The following is a 17,784-nucleotide window of genomic DNA, read 5'->3' as shown; positions in this document are numbered from 1 at the left end:
TAGCTCTCTTCATTACCCCATTGTAATCTGCGTAAGCCAATTGTGATCTGCTAAGTGAAAATCTGGAACTGTTACCGAGTTGTCCCTACTATCACACTTCCATTCTATACTAAAGGTAATTTCTTTGTCATCACTTGTGTCGAGTTTCTCATTAATTTCTAAATTACTAACAAGGGTTTCCTTGTTTGTCAGAACCAAATCAAGAATGTTATTTCCTCTTGTAGGTTCTGTCACAAACTGTTTCAAAAAACATTCCTGAACTACTTCTAAGAAGTCATTTGATTCTAAATTCCCAGTCAAGAAATTCCAATCAATGTGACTAAAGTCCCCTAGAATTACTACATTATCGTGCCTTGTGGCCTTAACAATTTCCTCCCACAGTAATTTCCCTTGGTCCCTATCTAAGTTTGGGGGACTGTATATCACTCCTAGAATCATTTTTTATGGTCCTCTGAAAATTCTATCCAGACAGACTCTGTATGTGTTACTTCAGACTTAATACCCGTTTTTATGCAACAGTTCAAGTGATCTCGGACATACAGTGCCACCCCACCTCCCTTACTGATATTTCTATCTACTTGGAACAAATTAAAACCCTGAATGTGTCATTCTGAAGGCATGTCCCGACTTTTGGAATTAAACCATGTCTCAGTGATTGCAAATACAACAATGTTACCTGCACTAGCAACTAATCTCAACTCATCCATCTTATTCCTAGCACTATGGCTATTAGCATAATATAATTTTAAAGACCCTCCTTTCTCTTTACCCTTCCTGCTCATATCTGTTTTTTCACTAAACCTATTACTGTTCTTGTCGCCTAGTGCCATTGGCTTTACAATATCCACCTCATTCTGCCTATTACTAGTTCCCCTAGAACTCATAGTATTACTACACTCTATTCTCGCCAAAACCCATACCACTATCTATTCCTAGTTTAAAGCCTTAACAGCTCCTTCAGTTTGCTCTCTGTGTCTCTTCCCTACCAGTGCATTCTGTATCTCGGGTGTTGCATGCTTGATCACTTCTCTGCCACTGCCCATCTTGTTGTTAGGTAATTTTAATGCTCATCATCATCTCTGAGGAGGGTCCCGCTGTGACTCGTGGTGATCAGTTGGAGACTCTTCTCACATCTCATCGTCTTCATGTTTTAAATTTGGTTGCTCCCACCCATATTGACTCTCACACATAGTCTCTCTCTTGCATCGATCTTTCTATCTGTTCCTCGTCAGTTTTTCTTGATTACACTTGGTCCATTTTCCCAGATTTTCATGACAGCAATCACTTTCCTATTATTCTTACTTCTGCTACATATTCCCAACCATCTCGTAGGGCCCATTGGCAGTTTGAATGAGTGAATTGGGACTTATACTCTCATCTTTCCACTTTTTGTGAAGTCCCTTCTTCGTCCTCTATTGATGAGCTGGTGCACCAGTTTTTGACCTTGAGTTTTGACTGCAGCATCATCTTCTATTCCTCAAATCTCAGGCAGACATTCTCAGACATGCATACCTTGGTGGTGTCCTGCATGTTCTCGTGCAGTGTGTTTCAAACATGCTGCATAGGGCCGTTATCAATATAATCGGACTGCAGATCAACTTTTGGATTTAAAGCGAGCAAGGGCAGTTACTCACCATGTCATACATGATGCTAAACACACTTGTTGGCAAGACTACATTTCTACTGTTACCTTGACTTCCCTTATGTGTGCGGTTTGGAAGAAGATATGGAAGTTGTGTGGCAAGTATGCTCAGGACACAGCTCGTATTTTGCGGGTTGCTGGTGTTAATGTTGTGGAACCTCTTGAAGTTACAATGGAAATCGGGAACTATTTTGTCAGTGTCTCCCAAGGACTTCAAATCTGTCCCTCGTTTCTCGCTTCTTAGTCTGCCAGGGAGAAATTGCCCTTTGGATTTCTCTTCAAATGGGATGCAGTCATATAATGCACCTCTTGCTCTCTTAGAGATAGAGTCCACGTTTTTCACTTGCCAGTCATCAGCAGCAGGGCCAGATGATATTCATGTCTGTATGTTACAGCAACTGCATTCTACAGCTCTTATCCTTTTTTGTGCCTTTTAAATCTTGTATGGATGTGAACGGTTCTCCATCAACAATGGAAATCTGCCATTGTACCTACACTTCACAAACCAGGCACTTTGGGGCTTGATTCCTCTCACTGTCATCTCATTGCTCTGACCAGTGTAGTCTGCAAGGTGTTGGAATTATTGGTGAATAGACGTCTGATATGGTACTTGAAGACTCACAATAATCCTTCTCCTTGTCAGTATCACTTTTGCAAGTTCCATTCTACTTTGGATCCCTTGCTCCACTTAGATATGTATGTGCAAAATTCCTTTGTTAATAAACACTCTGTCCTAACAGTCGTTTTAGATCTCAAGAAGGCATATGACACCATTTGAAGATTAACATATTAGGCCAGGCACAATAATTGGGCCTCTGCTGTAATATACCTGAGTAGGCATCTTGCTTTCCTCAGACTTCGTTCAGGCCGAGGGAGTCCCAGATGGTTGTGTCGTTAGTACTTCCCTTTTTCTCTTGGCTATAAATAATCTACTTTTTGTTCTTCCATCGCATATTTGTCACTTTATGTGGATGACTTCGCTATAGTTTACACAGGCATTGACTGTCGCCTGGTAGCGGCTTCCCTTCAGAAAGCTTTTGACAATGTTGTTCAATGGGCCATGGATTTGAATTTTCTAGTGCAAAAAACCCATTTCATTACATTCACTAGGCATCCTCTTGTCTCAGATATTCCAGTGTATTTGCAAGGCTCACTTATCCTGGAGTGTGATACGGTCAAGTTTCTTGACCTTCTGTTTGATCGCAGGTTAACATGGGAACCTCACATTTCTTCTTTGAAGGCAGCTTGCCATGGTTAGCTGAACCTCCTTAAAATTTTTGCACATCGTTCATGTTCATACAAGGTATGTATGAAGCAGGTATCATTGAGGAAACCCAGAAGATGATGAGATATGGAGAGAGAGCATAGGAGATGGTACAGAAATAGAAAATGTGTTACTGAATTGCTTAAAAACACAAATATATTGCAACAGAGGAAAGACAGTCTTAGCAGGGAGATCATTGAATTAGAGCAAAAACTTAAGATGTCATACCTAACACAAGAAGTACAAAGAAAACAAAGGACCATGCAGGATATTGCAAGAAACCCAAAATATTTCTATTCCTATGCAAAATCCAAGCTAAGAACTTTCTGTATAATTGGACCATTATTGAGGAGAGATTTGTATACTAACGATGAACAGGAAATAAAGTTGCGAGTAAAGGCAAATTAACTGATCATCAAGCAAAGAGAGATAGTAAAGGGCAACGAGTGACTAGCTCCCTTAAAGATGTTGCAGATATATGGAATAGGTGGTAAGTTACTAAATGCTGCAAAGAGTTTTTATGAAGGTTTACTATACAAATAGTAGGAGTATAAGAAATAAGATAGATGAGCTCAGATTGCTTGCATGTGCAGGTAATATAAATATTATTGCTATAAGAGAGACCTGGTTCAACTTGATAGAGAAATGCTTTCTGAATGCAGCATACAGGGTTATAAACTATTCCACACTGATAGGGTCAACAGAAAGGGTGGTAGAGTGGCGATGTATGTCAGAGATAATTTAAATTGTTGTGTTAGACATGATGTAAGATTAGAAACATCGGACACAGAATCTGGCTACAGTTTCTCGAGTGTCATGAAAACTTAATTTTGGGTGTGATTTGTAGGCCCCCAAACCTTGACAGAGAGCGCAGTAAACTGCTATGAGACGAAATTCATAAGGCATCTAGATATGGAAATGTTGTGTTAATGGTAGAGCTTAACTTTAGTCAAATTGATTGGATCAATATGATAGGAAATCTTGAGTCTAGTGACTTTCTTGATATGGTTCAGGATTGCTTTTTAAAACAGTTTGTGACAGAACCAACAACGTATCACTACTTAATAATCTTGAGGTTAATGACGAGGTTGGGGAAAGCGATCACAAATCACTTAGTTTCAATATATCATGGAATTACCCAGATAACTGCAATCAAATCTCTTTCCCAGACTTTTGCTTGGCCGATTTCATAGGACTGAAAAATTACCTGTGTGGGCTAAATTGCGATGTCCTGACTATAGGTCAGGTAGGTGGTGTTGTTTTCCAATATGACATTTTTCAGAGCATAGTTCTAGCTGGCCAGACAACTTAGAAATTAGATCTAACAAAAATGATCCCAAATGGATGAACAATAGATTAAAACATCTCATTGGTCAAAAGAGAGGCATATATAGGCGTATCAAAAGAGGGAATGGGCAATTAAAAATCTATATATTCAAAGAGAGAAATAAAAAAAGGTATAAGAGAAGAAAAAGGGATTATGAGGCTAAAGTCGCAAGGGATTCGAGAAGTAAGATTAGGGACAAGATTGGCTCACTTAAGAGTAACTCAGGTCAGATCACTGATAGTGATAAGGATATGTGTGGAATTCTCAGTACCTACTTCTTCTCAGTTTTCACTCAGGAAAACACTAGTGAAATTCCAGAAATAATAAATTATGTAGAACAGGATGATAAACTATGCATGATTGCGGTAATTTGTGATAGGGTTCTCAGACCAATGGAGAAATCAAAACCTAACAAATCTCCGGGCCCTGATGAACTGTTTGCAAGAGTGTTAAAGGAATGTAAAGAGGAACTTAGCATGCCTTTGGCTAATCTTTTCAACATATCACTGCAAACTGGCATAGTGCCTGATAAGTGGAAAATGGCAAATGTAATACCTATTTACAAGGCAGGTGACAGGTCCCTAGCTTCGAACTATAGATCAATAAGCCTTACCTCCATAGTGGGAAAATTTATGAAATCAATAATTGCCAAAGCAATTCGTAGCCATCTCGAAAAGCATAAATTGATTAATGAATCTCAGCACAGTTTTACAAAGGGGCGTTCCTGTCTTACAAGTTTACTGACTTTCTTCACTAAGGTATTTGAGGAGGTAGATCATGGTATTGAATATGATATTGTGTATATGGACTTCAGTAAGGCTTTCGGTAGAGTTCCACATCAGAGGTTATTGAGGAAACTTAATGCACACTGAATAGGAGAAATTTTTTCCTGGGTAGAGGCATGGTTGACGAATAGGCAGCAGAGAGTTTGCGTAAATGGGGAGAAATCAGAATGGGGCACGTCACAAATGGTGTTCCACAGGGGTCAGTGTTGAGACCCTTGTTGTTCGCAACCTACATAAATGACATAGATGAGAGAATAATAGCGACATAAGTAAATTTGCTGATGACACCAAAATAGGCCTCCCAGTTCATTCTGATGAGCACTCCAGGATGATTTGAATAAACTCATGCAGTGGTCGGAGAAGTGGGTGATGCAATTTAATAAGGACATATGTAAAGTACTAAATGTTGGACAGGAAAATAACCATGCCACATATAAACTAAATAATGTAGATCTTAACATTACGGATTGCAAACAGGATTTAGGAGTTCTGGTTAGTAGTAATCTAAAACCAAGACAGCAGTGCATTAGTGTTCACAATAAAGCTAACAGAGTCCTTGGCTTCATAGCAAGAAGTATAAATAATAGAAGTCCTAAGGTTGTTCTTTAACTCTATATATCCTTGGTTAGGCCTCATTTGGATTATGCTCTGCAGTTTTGGTCACCGTATTACAGAATGGATATAATTGCTCTTGAAAACGTACAAAGGAGGATGACAAAATTGATCCCATGTATCAGAAATCTTCCCTATGAGGATAGACTGAGAGCCCTGAATCTGCACTCTCTAGAAAGGCATAGAATTAGGGGGATATGATTGAGGTGTATAAATGGAAAACAGGAATTAATAAAGGGGATGTAAATAGCATGCTAAAAATATCTGACATAGACAGGACTCGCAGCAATGTGTTTAAATTAGAAAAATTCCGATTCAGGAAGGATATAGGAAAGCACTGGTTTGGTAATAGAGTTGTTGATGAGTGGAACAAACTCCCAAGTACTGTCATAGACACTAAGGCATTGTGTAGTTTTAAAAATAAGTTGGATAAATACATGAGTGGGTGCGGGAGGGTGTGAGTTGGACCTTACTAGCTACTAGGTGAGACGCAGTGCTCCTCCCTTAAGTAACATGTCTGACCTCACTAGGTCAAGGCATTAGCCTAAGCCGGTGGGGAGAATTGGAGCTGCCTCACATAGACCAGTAGGCCTGTTGCAGTGTTCATTATTTCTTATGTTCTTATGAAGGCAAATATTCTATTAGTGGGATGGATCTATGAAGGACCTGTCTAGCATGGGCCAACAGGCATGCTGAAATGTTCCTCCTTCCTTATGTTCTTGTGTTCTTAAATGAGCGAAATCCCATAAGAACAGTATGAGTCAGTGTTCAGCAACTCACTAAATGACAGCAAGGCAAAAAATGCAGAAATATTTTTCACTCCAGCAGAGGGTTGCCCAGACCAACTAACTGACATTAGTACAAACCCCATAAATTTCAAAAAAGAAATGAACAACATGCCCACTCACTTAGCACCAGGACCAGATTCATGGAATGCATTATTTATAAGGAAGTGCAAAGTACCACTTGCATGAGCTCTCAGTATTCTTTGGAGAAAGAGCTTAGATCTAGGTGAAATACCAGAGGCCTTAAAAAGTGAAGAGACAACTGTTATAAAGTTATTAACACCTGTTTTGTTATGTAGTCTGAAGGTAACTTTAGTAGTGTCTTGGTTCAATTTACCTAGATTGGTTATGAGAAAAGTAGGGTAGTGGTCTGTGGTGTTGTCTGTGATCATTCCTGATTTTAAAGGGTATATTGTGTTAGTCCAGATGTGGTCAAATAAGGAGATACTTGTCTTGTAGGTTTTGTTATTTTTGGTAGCAACAAGCAGCTGCTCATAGTGTTTGTGAATTCGGTTAATTTTGGGTCCTGGTTGTGTAGTAGATTTATGTTGAAATCTCCTGTGAGCAGCAAGTGGTCTGTGTTGATATGTGCATCAGTCATCATGTTTTCTAAAATTTGTGATACATTCAAGTTGATCAGAGTAGTATATAGCTGTTCCACCCCTTTGCTGATCTGTCCTACAGTTGTGTATGGTTGTGTAACCAGGAGTGTCATAAACATCTGTATTTCCCAGCTTTTGCCAGGTTTTGGTGAGTGTGATGATTGACATACTGGTATGCAGAGAATTGAGTAATGCTCAGAGGTCATCATAATGTTTGGTCTAACATCTGACATCGTAATTAACTAGTAATGTTCTTGCTTGATCTGCTGTATAATAATTACATTTGCTGTTCAATGCATATAAGTTGTTTAATAAAAGGCTGATATCAGGATCGCTGTTTTTAACCATAAGATTGAGTGTGACTGCTTTTGGGTTCATGGCCATCTTACCACTATTGTCGTACTCAGGAGACTGCACTCTCCTGTCTCTGCATCGGCCATGCCAGCCTTACCAGTGGGTATCTCATGGAACGACATCCTATTCCTCTCAATGAGGTTTCTTAGGTCCTTATTTCAGTTCTTAACTTTCTTGATGATTGTCTGGTTTACCAGTGAGCTCGCAGTATTTACATCCACCGATGCCGTCGCCCTACCACTCTTACCTTATCCTCCCTTCTTGCAGATGAACCTGCCTTTGACTTACACTCACTTTTTTATTTTTTTTCAGCACTATTTTCTGCCCCACAGTGCTGCATGACCCTTGTTGGTTTAGGGCTTAATTTGATTATAATATAATATATAATTTATATTTGTACGAATAAGTCACCATGGGGCCTATGAAGATTTATGATAAAGGTTAACTAAAAAGAAAATTGGTTAGGAAGAATTTGTGTGATACTGGAACAGATCAGCACTGGAACAACCTTCTGGAATGACATAAGTTTGAGTACTGAGGTTCCACTATATATCATGACCGAAAACTTCTTTAATTCTTTTACTCCTTTAAAATATTGATGATAATTGTATTTAGTGAAACATGTAATAATACAAACAATTTTTTTTGTTTTCTAGATCAATATGCTGTGTTGGTAATGGTAGAATATTGTATTATACTGACGCATGTTTCTATTGCAGAAGTATTTTGTGGAAGATTACTGCCAGGTTGTATCTTCCTAGACATTATATCACCAGTACATCAACAAACATCTGTTTTGTACAACAACTGATACTGCAGAAGTATTTTCTGGAACACTACCATGTTGTATCTTCCTAGACATTATATCTCCAGTACATCAACAAACATCTGTTTTGTACAACAACTGATACTGCAGAAGTATTTTCTGGAACACTACCATGTTGTATCTTCCTAGACATTATATCTCCAGTATATCAACAAACATCTGTTTTGAACAACAACTGATACTGCAGAAGTATTTTCTGGAACACTACCAGGTTGTATCTTCCTAGACATTATATCTCCAGTATATCAACAAACATCTGTTTTGTACAACAACTGATACTGCAGAAGTATTTTCTGGAACACTTCCAGGTTGTATCTTCCTAGACATTATATCTCCAGTACATCAACAAACATCTGTTTTGTACAACAACTGATACTGCAGAAGTATTTTCTGGAACACTTCCAGGTTGTACCTAAATGGACACTATACCTTCAGTATTGCAAGAATAACAACACTTGTGATTCTGATCAGTTTTTAAATGGTATGGTAATATTAATAAAAAAAACATTTTTCATAAATAGAATTCTATCTAAAAATTGCATTGTAGTTCAAAGAAAAATACAAGTTAGTAATGCTGAAGTTAAGAATTTTCAGAAAATATGTGTTTAAACATAATTAAGAAATAATAATAATAATGTTTTTCAGTATATCTGAAAGTTCTAATATATACGTCAATCTTTTTACAAACAAAAAAATCATTGCAATCCTTTAAGTTCAAAAAAAAATAACTTACTTAGAGCTCATAAGTGGAAATAGTTTTGTAACCTGATAATATATTTATGAGGAAAACTGTTTCTTCAGTGGCTAAAATAGTTTAACAAAGTAAATTTTGAAATATGCATTAGAGTATGTAAGAAAGATTAATGACACCACTGTTGTATAACTAAAATATTATAAAATGAAATTTCCTCTCTTGAAAAATATGGAAAAACATAAAGGAAATAAACCATATCAGTGTCCAGAGTGTCTGAAATGTTTTACTGAAAAAGGCAATCTTGTGACACATATGCGAGTACATACAGGAGATAAACCATTTCATTGTTCCGAGTGTCTGAAATGTTTTACTGAAAAAGGCAATCTTGTGACACATATGCGAGTACATACAGGAGATAAACCATTTCATTGTTCAGAGTGTCTGAAATGTTTTACTCAAAAAAGCAATCTTGTGACACATATGCGAGTACATACGGGAGATAAACCATTTCACTGTTCCGAGTGTCTGAAATGTTTTGCTCGAAAAAGCAGTCTTGTGACACATATGCGAGTACACACAGGAGATAAAACATTTCAATGTTCAGAGTGTCTGAAATGTTTTAATCAAAAAGGCAGTCTAGTGACACATATGCGAGTACACACAGGAGATAAAACATTTCAATGTTCAGAGTGTCTGAAACGTTTTACTCAAAAAGGCAGTCTAGTGACACATATGCGAGTACACACAGGAGATAAAACATTTCAATGTTCAGAGTGTCTGAAATGTTTTACTCAAAAAGGCAATCTTGTGAAACATATGCGAGAGCACACAAGAGATAAACCATTTCCGTGTTCCGAGTGTCTGAAATGTTTTACTCGAAAAAGCAGTCTTTTGACACATATGCAAGTACACACAGGAAAAAAACCATTTCAGTGTTCAGAGTGTCTGAAATGTTTTACTCAAAAAGGTAGTCTTGTGGCACATATGCGAGTACACACAGGAGATAAAACATTTCAGTGTTCAGAGTGTCTGAAATGCTTTACTCAAAAAGGTAGTCTTGTGACACATATGCGAGTACATACAGGAGATAAAACATTTCAATGTTCAGAGTGTCTGAAATGTTTTACTCAAAAAGGCAGTCTAGTGACACATATGCGAGTACACACAGGAGATAAACCATTTCAATGTTCAAAGTGTCTCAAATGTTTTACTCAAAAAGGCAATCTTGTGACACATATGCGAGTACACACAGGAGATAAAACATTTCAATGTTAAGAGTGTCTGAAATGTTTTAATCAAAAAGGCAGTCTTGTGAAACATATGTGAGTACATACAGGAGATAAAACATATTAGTATTCAATGTGTCAGGATTATTTTAGTTATATACACATTCTCCTCTTCAAGGGGGGCTCCTTGGCGTGGTGAAGAGGCTCTTGGTCTGAGGAATTAGACCTGTCGGTCTTCTTCCTCAGACCAAACCTAATTACCCCCCAATCACTCCTCCTCAATCCTATCCTCCCCATCCTCCCCTTTTTCCTTTCCTCCTCCTCCTCCCCACCCCTCCCTTTTGCCCTTCCTCTTTTTGTCCTTTGGGATTTCTCCCACAGGCACGCTAGTTCCTAGGTAGGGGAAAGGATACCGGGGTCCATCCCATTCCGTTGAGGTTCTTAGCGGTGGCGTAGTTTGCCGTGGAATCTGGATCGCCTGGGGATGTCCCGATCCCTCTCCGGTATCCCGGAGTAGCTTTGGGTGTCTTTCGGGCGACGAGTGTATTTCTGGAAGGCACCTTTCGGATTCCGGGGGTGGTGGCCGAAGGAGGTATGCTTTGTGGCGGATATCCGGCCGCCCTCTCTTTTGTCCACCGAGGTAGCTCGGCAGATGTGAGGTTGCTATCCCGGATTGTTAGTTTACTAGCATGATGGGTAGGGTATGGCACGGGTTCCATGCTGCATCTGCGCTACTTGCGGTGCTGAGGTCCTCTTGGGCGCGGAGGGAGATTTCTGGCCCTTTCATTCCTCCTAGGAACTATCCCTCCCCGGTCCCCCATTTTTTTATTCTTTTTTTTATTTTTATTTTCTTTTCTTCTTGCTTTTTTTTTCTTAAAAACAAAAAGAAAGAAGTAACCTAACCATGGCAGCTCTAGTCCATGATCCTACTACTCCCGGGCCCCTTCTTGATACCGCACCCCGTTCTGACCCCGCCTCATCTTTGGACCACTCTTCAGACATTCCTCATGCCTCTGTACCTATTGCCAGTGCTGTTTCCTCACCCGCTTCAGGTACTGAGGCCTCGACTGACTCCTTCGATTTATCGGACCTTCGCTCTCCTCTGACTATGCTTCCGGCCTCTCCCTCTACGGTGCGGCAATTTTCAAATCGCCGACCCGTTCCACGTCAGACCAACTCTGGTCCCACGCCTAAACGCCAACGACAATTACCTGCTGATGATACTTCTCCACCTTCTCGTTCTTCTCAGAAACGATCGACACGTCCTTCACTACCTTTCCACGCTCAGTTTCCTCTACTGCCAATCTTTCTGACCATAGTATTGGCAAGGCACTCCTACGCCATGTTGGTAAAGATATTTCTTTTCATGCTCTTAAGAGCGGTACGTGCATCATTACCGTACAGAATGCTACCCAGGCTCATGAGCTCTCTCGTCTTTCCCATATCGATACTGTTCCTGTCACTCTTGAAAAACATCATTCCCTCAATTCTTGTAGTGGTACTGTCATTCTGCCCCATACCATAGTTCAACAAAATTTCCAGACATGTGGCACTGACATTCTTGAACAGCTGGAACTCCAAGATCTCCCAATCCTCAAGGTAGACACTTACGTTCTTCCTGCCCGTGGGCGGAGACGATACCCTAGCAATGTGGCTCGTTTAACTTTTGACAGCCAAGAACTCCCATCCTCAGTTTATATAGCAGGACATCGGTTACAAGTTCGAAAGGTGATCCCTACACCACAACAGTGTAGAAATTGCTGGCGATTTGGCCATCCAGCGAAATATTGCAGATCTATCGCCGAATGCCCAGTCTGTGGTGCCGATGACCATTCTAATACGTCTTGCAATCGATCTCCCTCTTGCCTTAACTGTCATGAGGCTCACCCTTCATACTCTCGCCGTTGTCAAGTCTATTTAACCGAGCGGGAAATCCGTTACCTCAAAGAGACAGAAGGTCTCCCTTATGCCATGGCAGTTTCTCATCTCCGCCTCCAAGGGAGACTCCCACGTGTTTCTTATTCCCGTGTTTCAAAACGTCCCCCCACTTCTGGTATCCCATCTTCTACACCCACCTCTGTGGTTACCTCTCCCATAATCACTCCTGTATCTAATCCTTTTGCTGTCCTCGGCTCAGACGTCCCTACTTCAACGCCTCAGTCTAATCTCGCTTCTTCGAGTTCTCTTTCACAAGCCTCAGTATCGACGAGACCTCGTACGACACCTCCTCCCAATCGTCCCTCTACTTCTCAAAAGTCAAAAAAAGGTCCGGTAACACCTCCTACCCATCTTCCACCTCCTCATTTTACCCTCCCTGTCTCTGTCCCTGGTTCTTCCCCTCTCACTGGCTCAGTTACAAGTGTAGAGGTTCACCCTCCTCCTCGTACTGTACCTTCCTCCCCTGTTCCCTCCCAAGTTTCTTCCTCTTCTGCCACCTCCCAGGTTCCTGCCTCTTCTGTCCCCTGCCACGCTTCTCCAGTTCCCTCCACCCTTTCGCCCCCCCTACCTTGGTACAGTCCAATACAGTTCCAATCTTTACTCATCCTCCCCCTACCATTCCCAATATTGTCTCCCATACGACGTCTCTGAATTCTGAAACACTTGAAGCAATCTCTGAATATATTGCAGAGACCAAACCATCAATGGACACTGATCCACCTTCCGCTCTTTCTCTCTCCTCTGCTCCATCTGCGCAACTCCTTTCTTCACAGTGCACCGTTCCTTCGCTGCTTGAACGTTTTCCACTGCCTCCGCATGTGGACTTTTCTAACCCCTCTAGTCCGTAGGAACCCTTACCTGCGGATTTCAAGTATCTTTATCATTGCCAATCATGGCCTATTTACAGTGGAATATACGCGGCCTCAGGGGTAATCGGGGTGAGCTTCAGATGTTACTCTCCCAGTTTGCCCCTGTTAGTGTTTGCTTACAGGAACTAAAATTACACTCTGCTGTTATTTCTCACATCTCAGGCTATAATTTATTGTATTCTTCAGATCCTTTTCCTAATGGGACCTTTAATGAAAGTGACCTTCTTCTACGCACTGATATTCCGTACCATCAGCTATTTGTTCATACTTCGCTGCATTACACAGCAGCCCGTATCCACTTACATAATTGGTATACGCTCTGTTCTTTATATCTCTGTCCTTCTCGGGCATTATCTATTCTGGATTTTGCCTTCCTTGTTTCGTCATTACCGCCACCGATTCTGTTACTTGGTGATTTTAATGCCCACCATTTCCTCTGGGGGGGGTCTCACTGTGATTCCCGTGGAATTCAGTTAGAGGCTTTTCTTGCCACCCACCCCCTCCATGTTTTAAATACAGGTACTCACACCCATTTTGATCCTCGGACTCATACTCTCTCTTGTATCGATCTCTCAGTCTGCTCTTCCTCCGCCACATTAGACTTCACTTGGTCTCTTCTCCCGGACTTACATGACAGTGATCATTTCCCAATCATTCTTACTTCCCCTTCATATTCGCCACCTCTTCGCACCCCACGCTGGCAATTTAATCGGGCAAATTGGAACCTTTACTCACACCTAACTGTTTTTAAAGAGGTTCCTTCTTCGTCCTCCATCGATGAGCTTTTACACCTCTTCTCGTCCTCCGTTTTCACTGCAGCTTCTCATTCTATACCCCAAACTTCGGGCAGGCATTCTCAGAAATGCGTGCCTTGGTGGTCTCCTGCTTGTGCTCGTGCAGTACGTTTGAAACGCGCTGCATGGGGCAGGTACCGGTACAATAGAACCACAGAGCGACTCCTTGATTTTAAACAGAAGCGTGCGATCGCTCGCCGTGTCATCTGTGATGCTAAACGCACTTGCTGGCGAGATTATGTCTCCACCATCACCTCTGCTTCCTCTATGAGTGCAGTCTGGAAAAAAGTACGAAAACTGAGTGGTAAATATTCTCCTGACCCGGCTCCTGTTCTGCGGGTTGCCGGTGTTGATATAGCAAACCCACTAGATGTTGCCAATGAAATTGGCAATCATCTGGTCTGTATTTCTCAGGGACTCCATCTATGCCCCTCATTTCTTTCCTCAAAGTCTGCCAGATAGTTAGCACCCTTGGACTTTTCTTCTCTCAGAGAAGAACAGTATAATGTGCCTTTTACACTTCAAGAACTGGAGGCAACACTCTCAGCTTGTCGATCATCGGCAGCTGGGCCCGACGACATTCATATTCGTATGCTACAACATTTACATCAGTCAGCCCTTGCAGTCCTATTACGCCTTTACAATCTTATTTGGTCACAAGGAGTTCTTCCACAGCTGTGGAAATCCGCCATTGTTCTCCCTTTCTGCAAACCAGGCACTACGGGACATGAAACCTCCCACTATCGTCCCATTGCTCTTACCAGTGCAGTTTGCAAAGTAATGGAACGCCTAGTAAATAGACGTTTAGTGTGGTATTTAGAGACACACAACAGTCTCTCCACTCGTCAATATGGCTTTCGTAAGGGACGTTCTACCATAGACCCCTTACTATGCTTGGATGCGTATGTTCGTAATGCCTTTGCGAATAACCACTCAGTTATTGCCATATTTTTTGACCTTGAGAAGGCATATGACACAACTTGGAGGTATAATATTTTAGCCCAAGCCCACTCCTTAGGCCTTCGAGGCAATCTACCATCCTTCCTTAAGAACTTTTTAACTGACAGGCATTTCCGTGTTCGGGTTAATAATGTGCTCTCCCCGGACTTTATCCAAGCTGAAGGTGTCCCCCAGGGATGTGTTCTGAGCACAACACTTTTTCTCCTTGCTATTAATGATTTGGCCTCTAGTCTTCCATCAAATATTTGGTCATCACTCTATGTTGATGACTTCGCTATTGCCTGTGCAGGCGCTGACTGTTACCTCATTACAGTTTCTCTCCAACATGCAGTCGACCGTGTTTCCAATTGGGCCACCACACGTGGGTTTAAATTTTCCAGCACTAAAACCCACCAAATCACTTTCACTAGACGCTCTGTCATCTCCGATCATCCTTTGTACCTCTATGGCTCCCGTATCCCTGAACGTGATACAGTCAAGTTTCTGGGCCTCCTCTTTGATCGTAGGTTATCCTTCTTCTGATGATGATGACCAGAGCTTTGGTAAGATGGGTAAGGAAGAAGGATGGGTAAGGATGGAAATATTGGAAAAGGGTGGGAGGGGGGAGAGGTAGGATATAAAAGGTAAGTGGCCCAACCACTTTGGTGCAATTTAAAAAGTGTATGTGAATTGATAAGATATTCTTAAAGGGGTATAATACTAACCCATCAGAGTCACATAGATATAATAGGTATGTAAGTACATGACTCTGAATTGGTAGTAGTTATACAAGTTGCAATTGCTTTTTTTTTTTTTTTTTTTTTTTTTTTTTTTTTTTTTTTTTTTTTTTCGCGATTGCACAACGGATATTTATACGACAAGAAAGGCAATAATTTTCTGGCCAGTTTATAAGTTCGTGACAATAGCTTCTTAATGGTGGTGTTCAACAATAGTCAATAGCATAATTTTACATTAGAAAGTTATTTAAGATGTCTCCCTAGTTGGAGGCGATGATTTTCTCAGTATACATAGAAGGGTTCTGGTGGTATCCAATCTTCTTCATCAGGTAAGTTGCTCAAAATAATGGGTCGAGGGTAATCATCTTTATGAATAAAACGACAAACCCTCTGTGGGAGAGTCATTCTTTGAGTCCTGTGAGGTGGAGTATTGATGGTGTAATCGGTGGTATTTATCGCTTGTATAGGATGTTCTCTATCTGGCATGTATAGTTCTTGCATTGTATAAAGTTGTTTCTTTTTTAGGGTGTCAAGGCGTACATTTATGGCAGTAATTCCCTCAAGGAAGGTTCCTTGATGTTGGTGAGGGGCTCTTGATTTAGGGAATTGGATCTGTGCTCCAGTTCCCCGAATTAAGCCTGAATGCCTTCCACATCCCCCCCCAGGCGCTGTATAATCCTCCGGGTTTAGCGCTTAACCCTTGATTATAATAATAATAATATGGCAGTAATATCTTGTTGTGTGTGTAAATCTGCCATTTTAACTCTGTCTCTCCTCCTGGTATCGGTAATAAAGCGAAGAGCTCTATTCTGGACCCTTTGTCACCGTAGCATGTTGGTCTTTGTTGTTAATGACATTGGGACACAAGGGTATTCGAGTATAGGTTTTATTATCATTTTATACAGATGTTTTTTGACATGTTGAGGGGCTTGATTGAATCGAAAGAGTCTGCTAAGACCGACTTTGGCTGTGTTGATCTTTTTAGTTACATGAGATGTTGAGTGGAGCAGCCTGTCTATTTCATATCCCAAGATCTTGTTAGGGTTTCTAATGGCTACAGGTGTACCTCTGATGGAGATACCCCCTTTATCTTCGATGGTTGATGCAAAACATCCTATCGTGCTTACAAGGACCTTGTCAGGATTAGTCATAATTCTCCATTTCTTCTCCCAATTAGATGTTCGACGAAGTTCAATATGTTATCCTGGAAACCTCACATTACCTCTCTGAAGGCAACTTGTCACAGCCGGCTGAACCTTCTTAAAACCCTTGCTCATCTTTCATGGGGAGCTGATCGTCGAACCCTCCTTCGCCTACATTCCACCCTTATTTTATCGAAACTTGATTATGGTGACCACATCTATTCAGCGGCATCTCCTGCTACTCTCTCTAGCCTTAACCCCATTCATCACCAAGGATTACGTTTATGCCTTGGTGCTTTTCGCTCTTCCCCTGTCGAGAGCCTCTATGCAGAAGCGAACGTTCCATCCTTATCCGATCGCCGTGATGCCCATTGCCTGCGCTACTATGTACGCTCTCATGATCTCCGCAATCCTTCCATTTATAGAATGGTCACTGATATTAGTAGACATTCTTTATTTGTTCGCCGCCCCTGTTTACTCCGTCCCTTCTCTCTTTGCCTTCATTCGCTCTTGTCTTCTCTTCAACTACCGCCTTTCTATGTACATGTAGCATCTCACTTTTCCCTAGCCCCCTGGGAAGTTCCAGCTGTTCGAGTCTGTTCTTTCTCCCTCCCTTGCTCGAAAGCCGAACTGTCTATGGTCGCTTCCCGCTCTCTTTTTCTTGACCACTTTCACTCTCATTCTCATGCCATTGCTGTGTACACAGATGGCTCTAAGTCTTCTGACGGCGTAGGATTCGCAGCAGTGTTTCCGGACAGCGTCGTACAAGGGCATTTACTATCTTCGGCTAGTATTTTTACTGCTGAATTATATGCCATCCTTACAGCACTTATCCGTATTGCATCTATGCCTGTGTCATCATTTGTGGTTGTCTCAGACTCCCTTAGTGCTTTACAGGCTATACAAAAATTTGATACACCTCACCCCTTAGTCCTCCGTATCCAACTTTGGCTACACCGCATCTTTACCAAGCATAAAGATATTGTTTTTTGTTGGGTCCCTGGTCATGTTGACGTACAGGGCAATGAACAGGCAGACACTGCTGCGCGGTCAGCAGTACATGACCTACCAGTTTCTTATAGAGGTATTCCATTTACGGACTATTTTGCTGCAATATCTTCCCACCTTCACACCCGTTGGCAACAACGTTGGTCTACTATGCTCGGCAACAAACTTCAATCTATTAAACCGAGTATAGGTTACTGGCCTTCTTCTTATCACCAGTGTCGAGGTTGGGAGACTACTCTC

At 41.3% G+C, this 17,784-nt stretch overlaps 1 protein-coding gene across 1 annotated transcript in view; it reads left to right on the top strand.

The window, feature by feature from the left end:
* Positions 1-10,319, top strand: part of LOC128704712 (gastrula zinc finger protein XlCGF57.1-like) — a 35,435-nt gene extending 25,116 nt beyond the window's left edge. Inside the window, exon 2 of the mRNA XM_070079653.1 lies at positions 8,091-10,319. Coding sequence (XP_069935754.1) covers positions 9,096-10,166 — 1,071 coding nt within the window. The 5' untranslated portion in view covers positions 8,091-9,095 and the 3' untranslated portion in view covers positions 10,167-10,319. The remainder of the gene's footprint in view (positions 1-8,090) is intronic.
* Positions 10,320-17,784: the final 7,465 nt, after the last annotated feature.

The sequence above is a fragment of the Cherax quadricarinatus genome, chromosome 100 (assembly GCF_038502225.1).
Source record: "Cherax quadricarinatus isolate ZL_2023a chromosome 100, ASM3850222v1, whole genome shotgun sequence".
Taxonomy (NCBI): domain Eukaryota; kingdom Metazoa; phylum Arthropoda; class Malacostraca; order Decapoda; family Parastacidae; genus Cherax; species Cherax quadricarinatus.
Note: the sequence above shows the minus strand (reverse complement) of the source record. Positions and strands in the feature narration are given on the sequence as shown.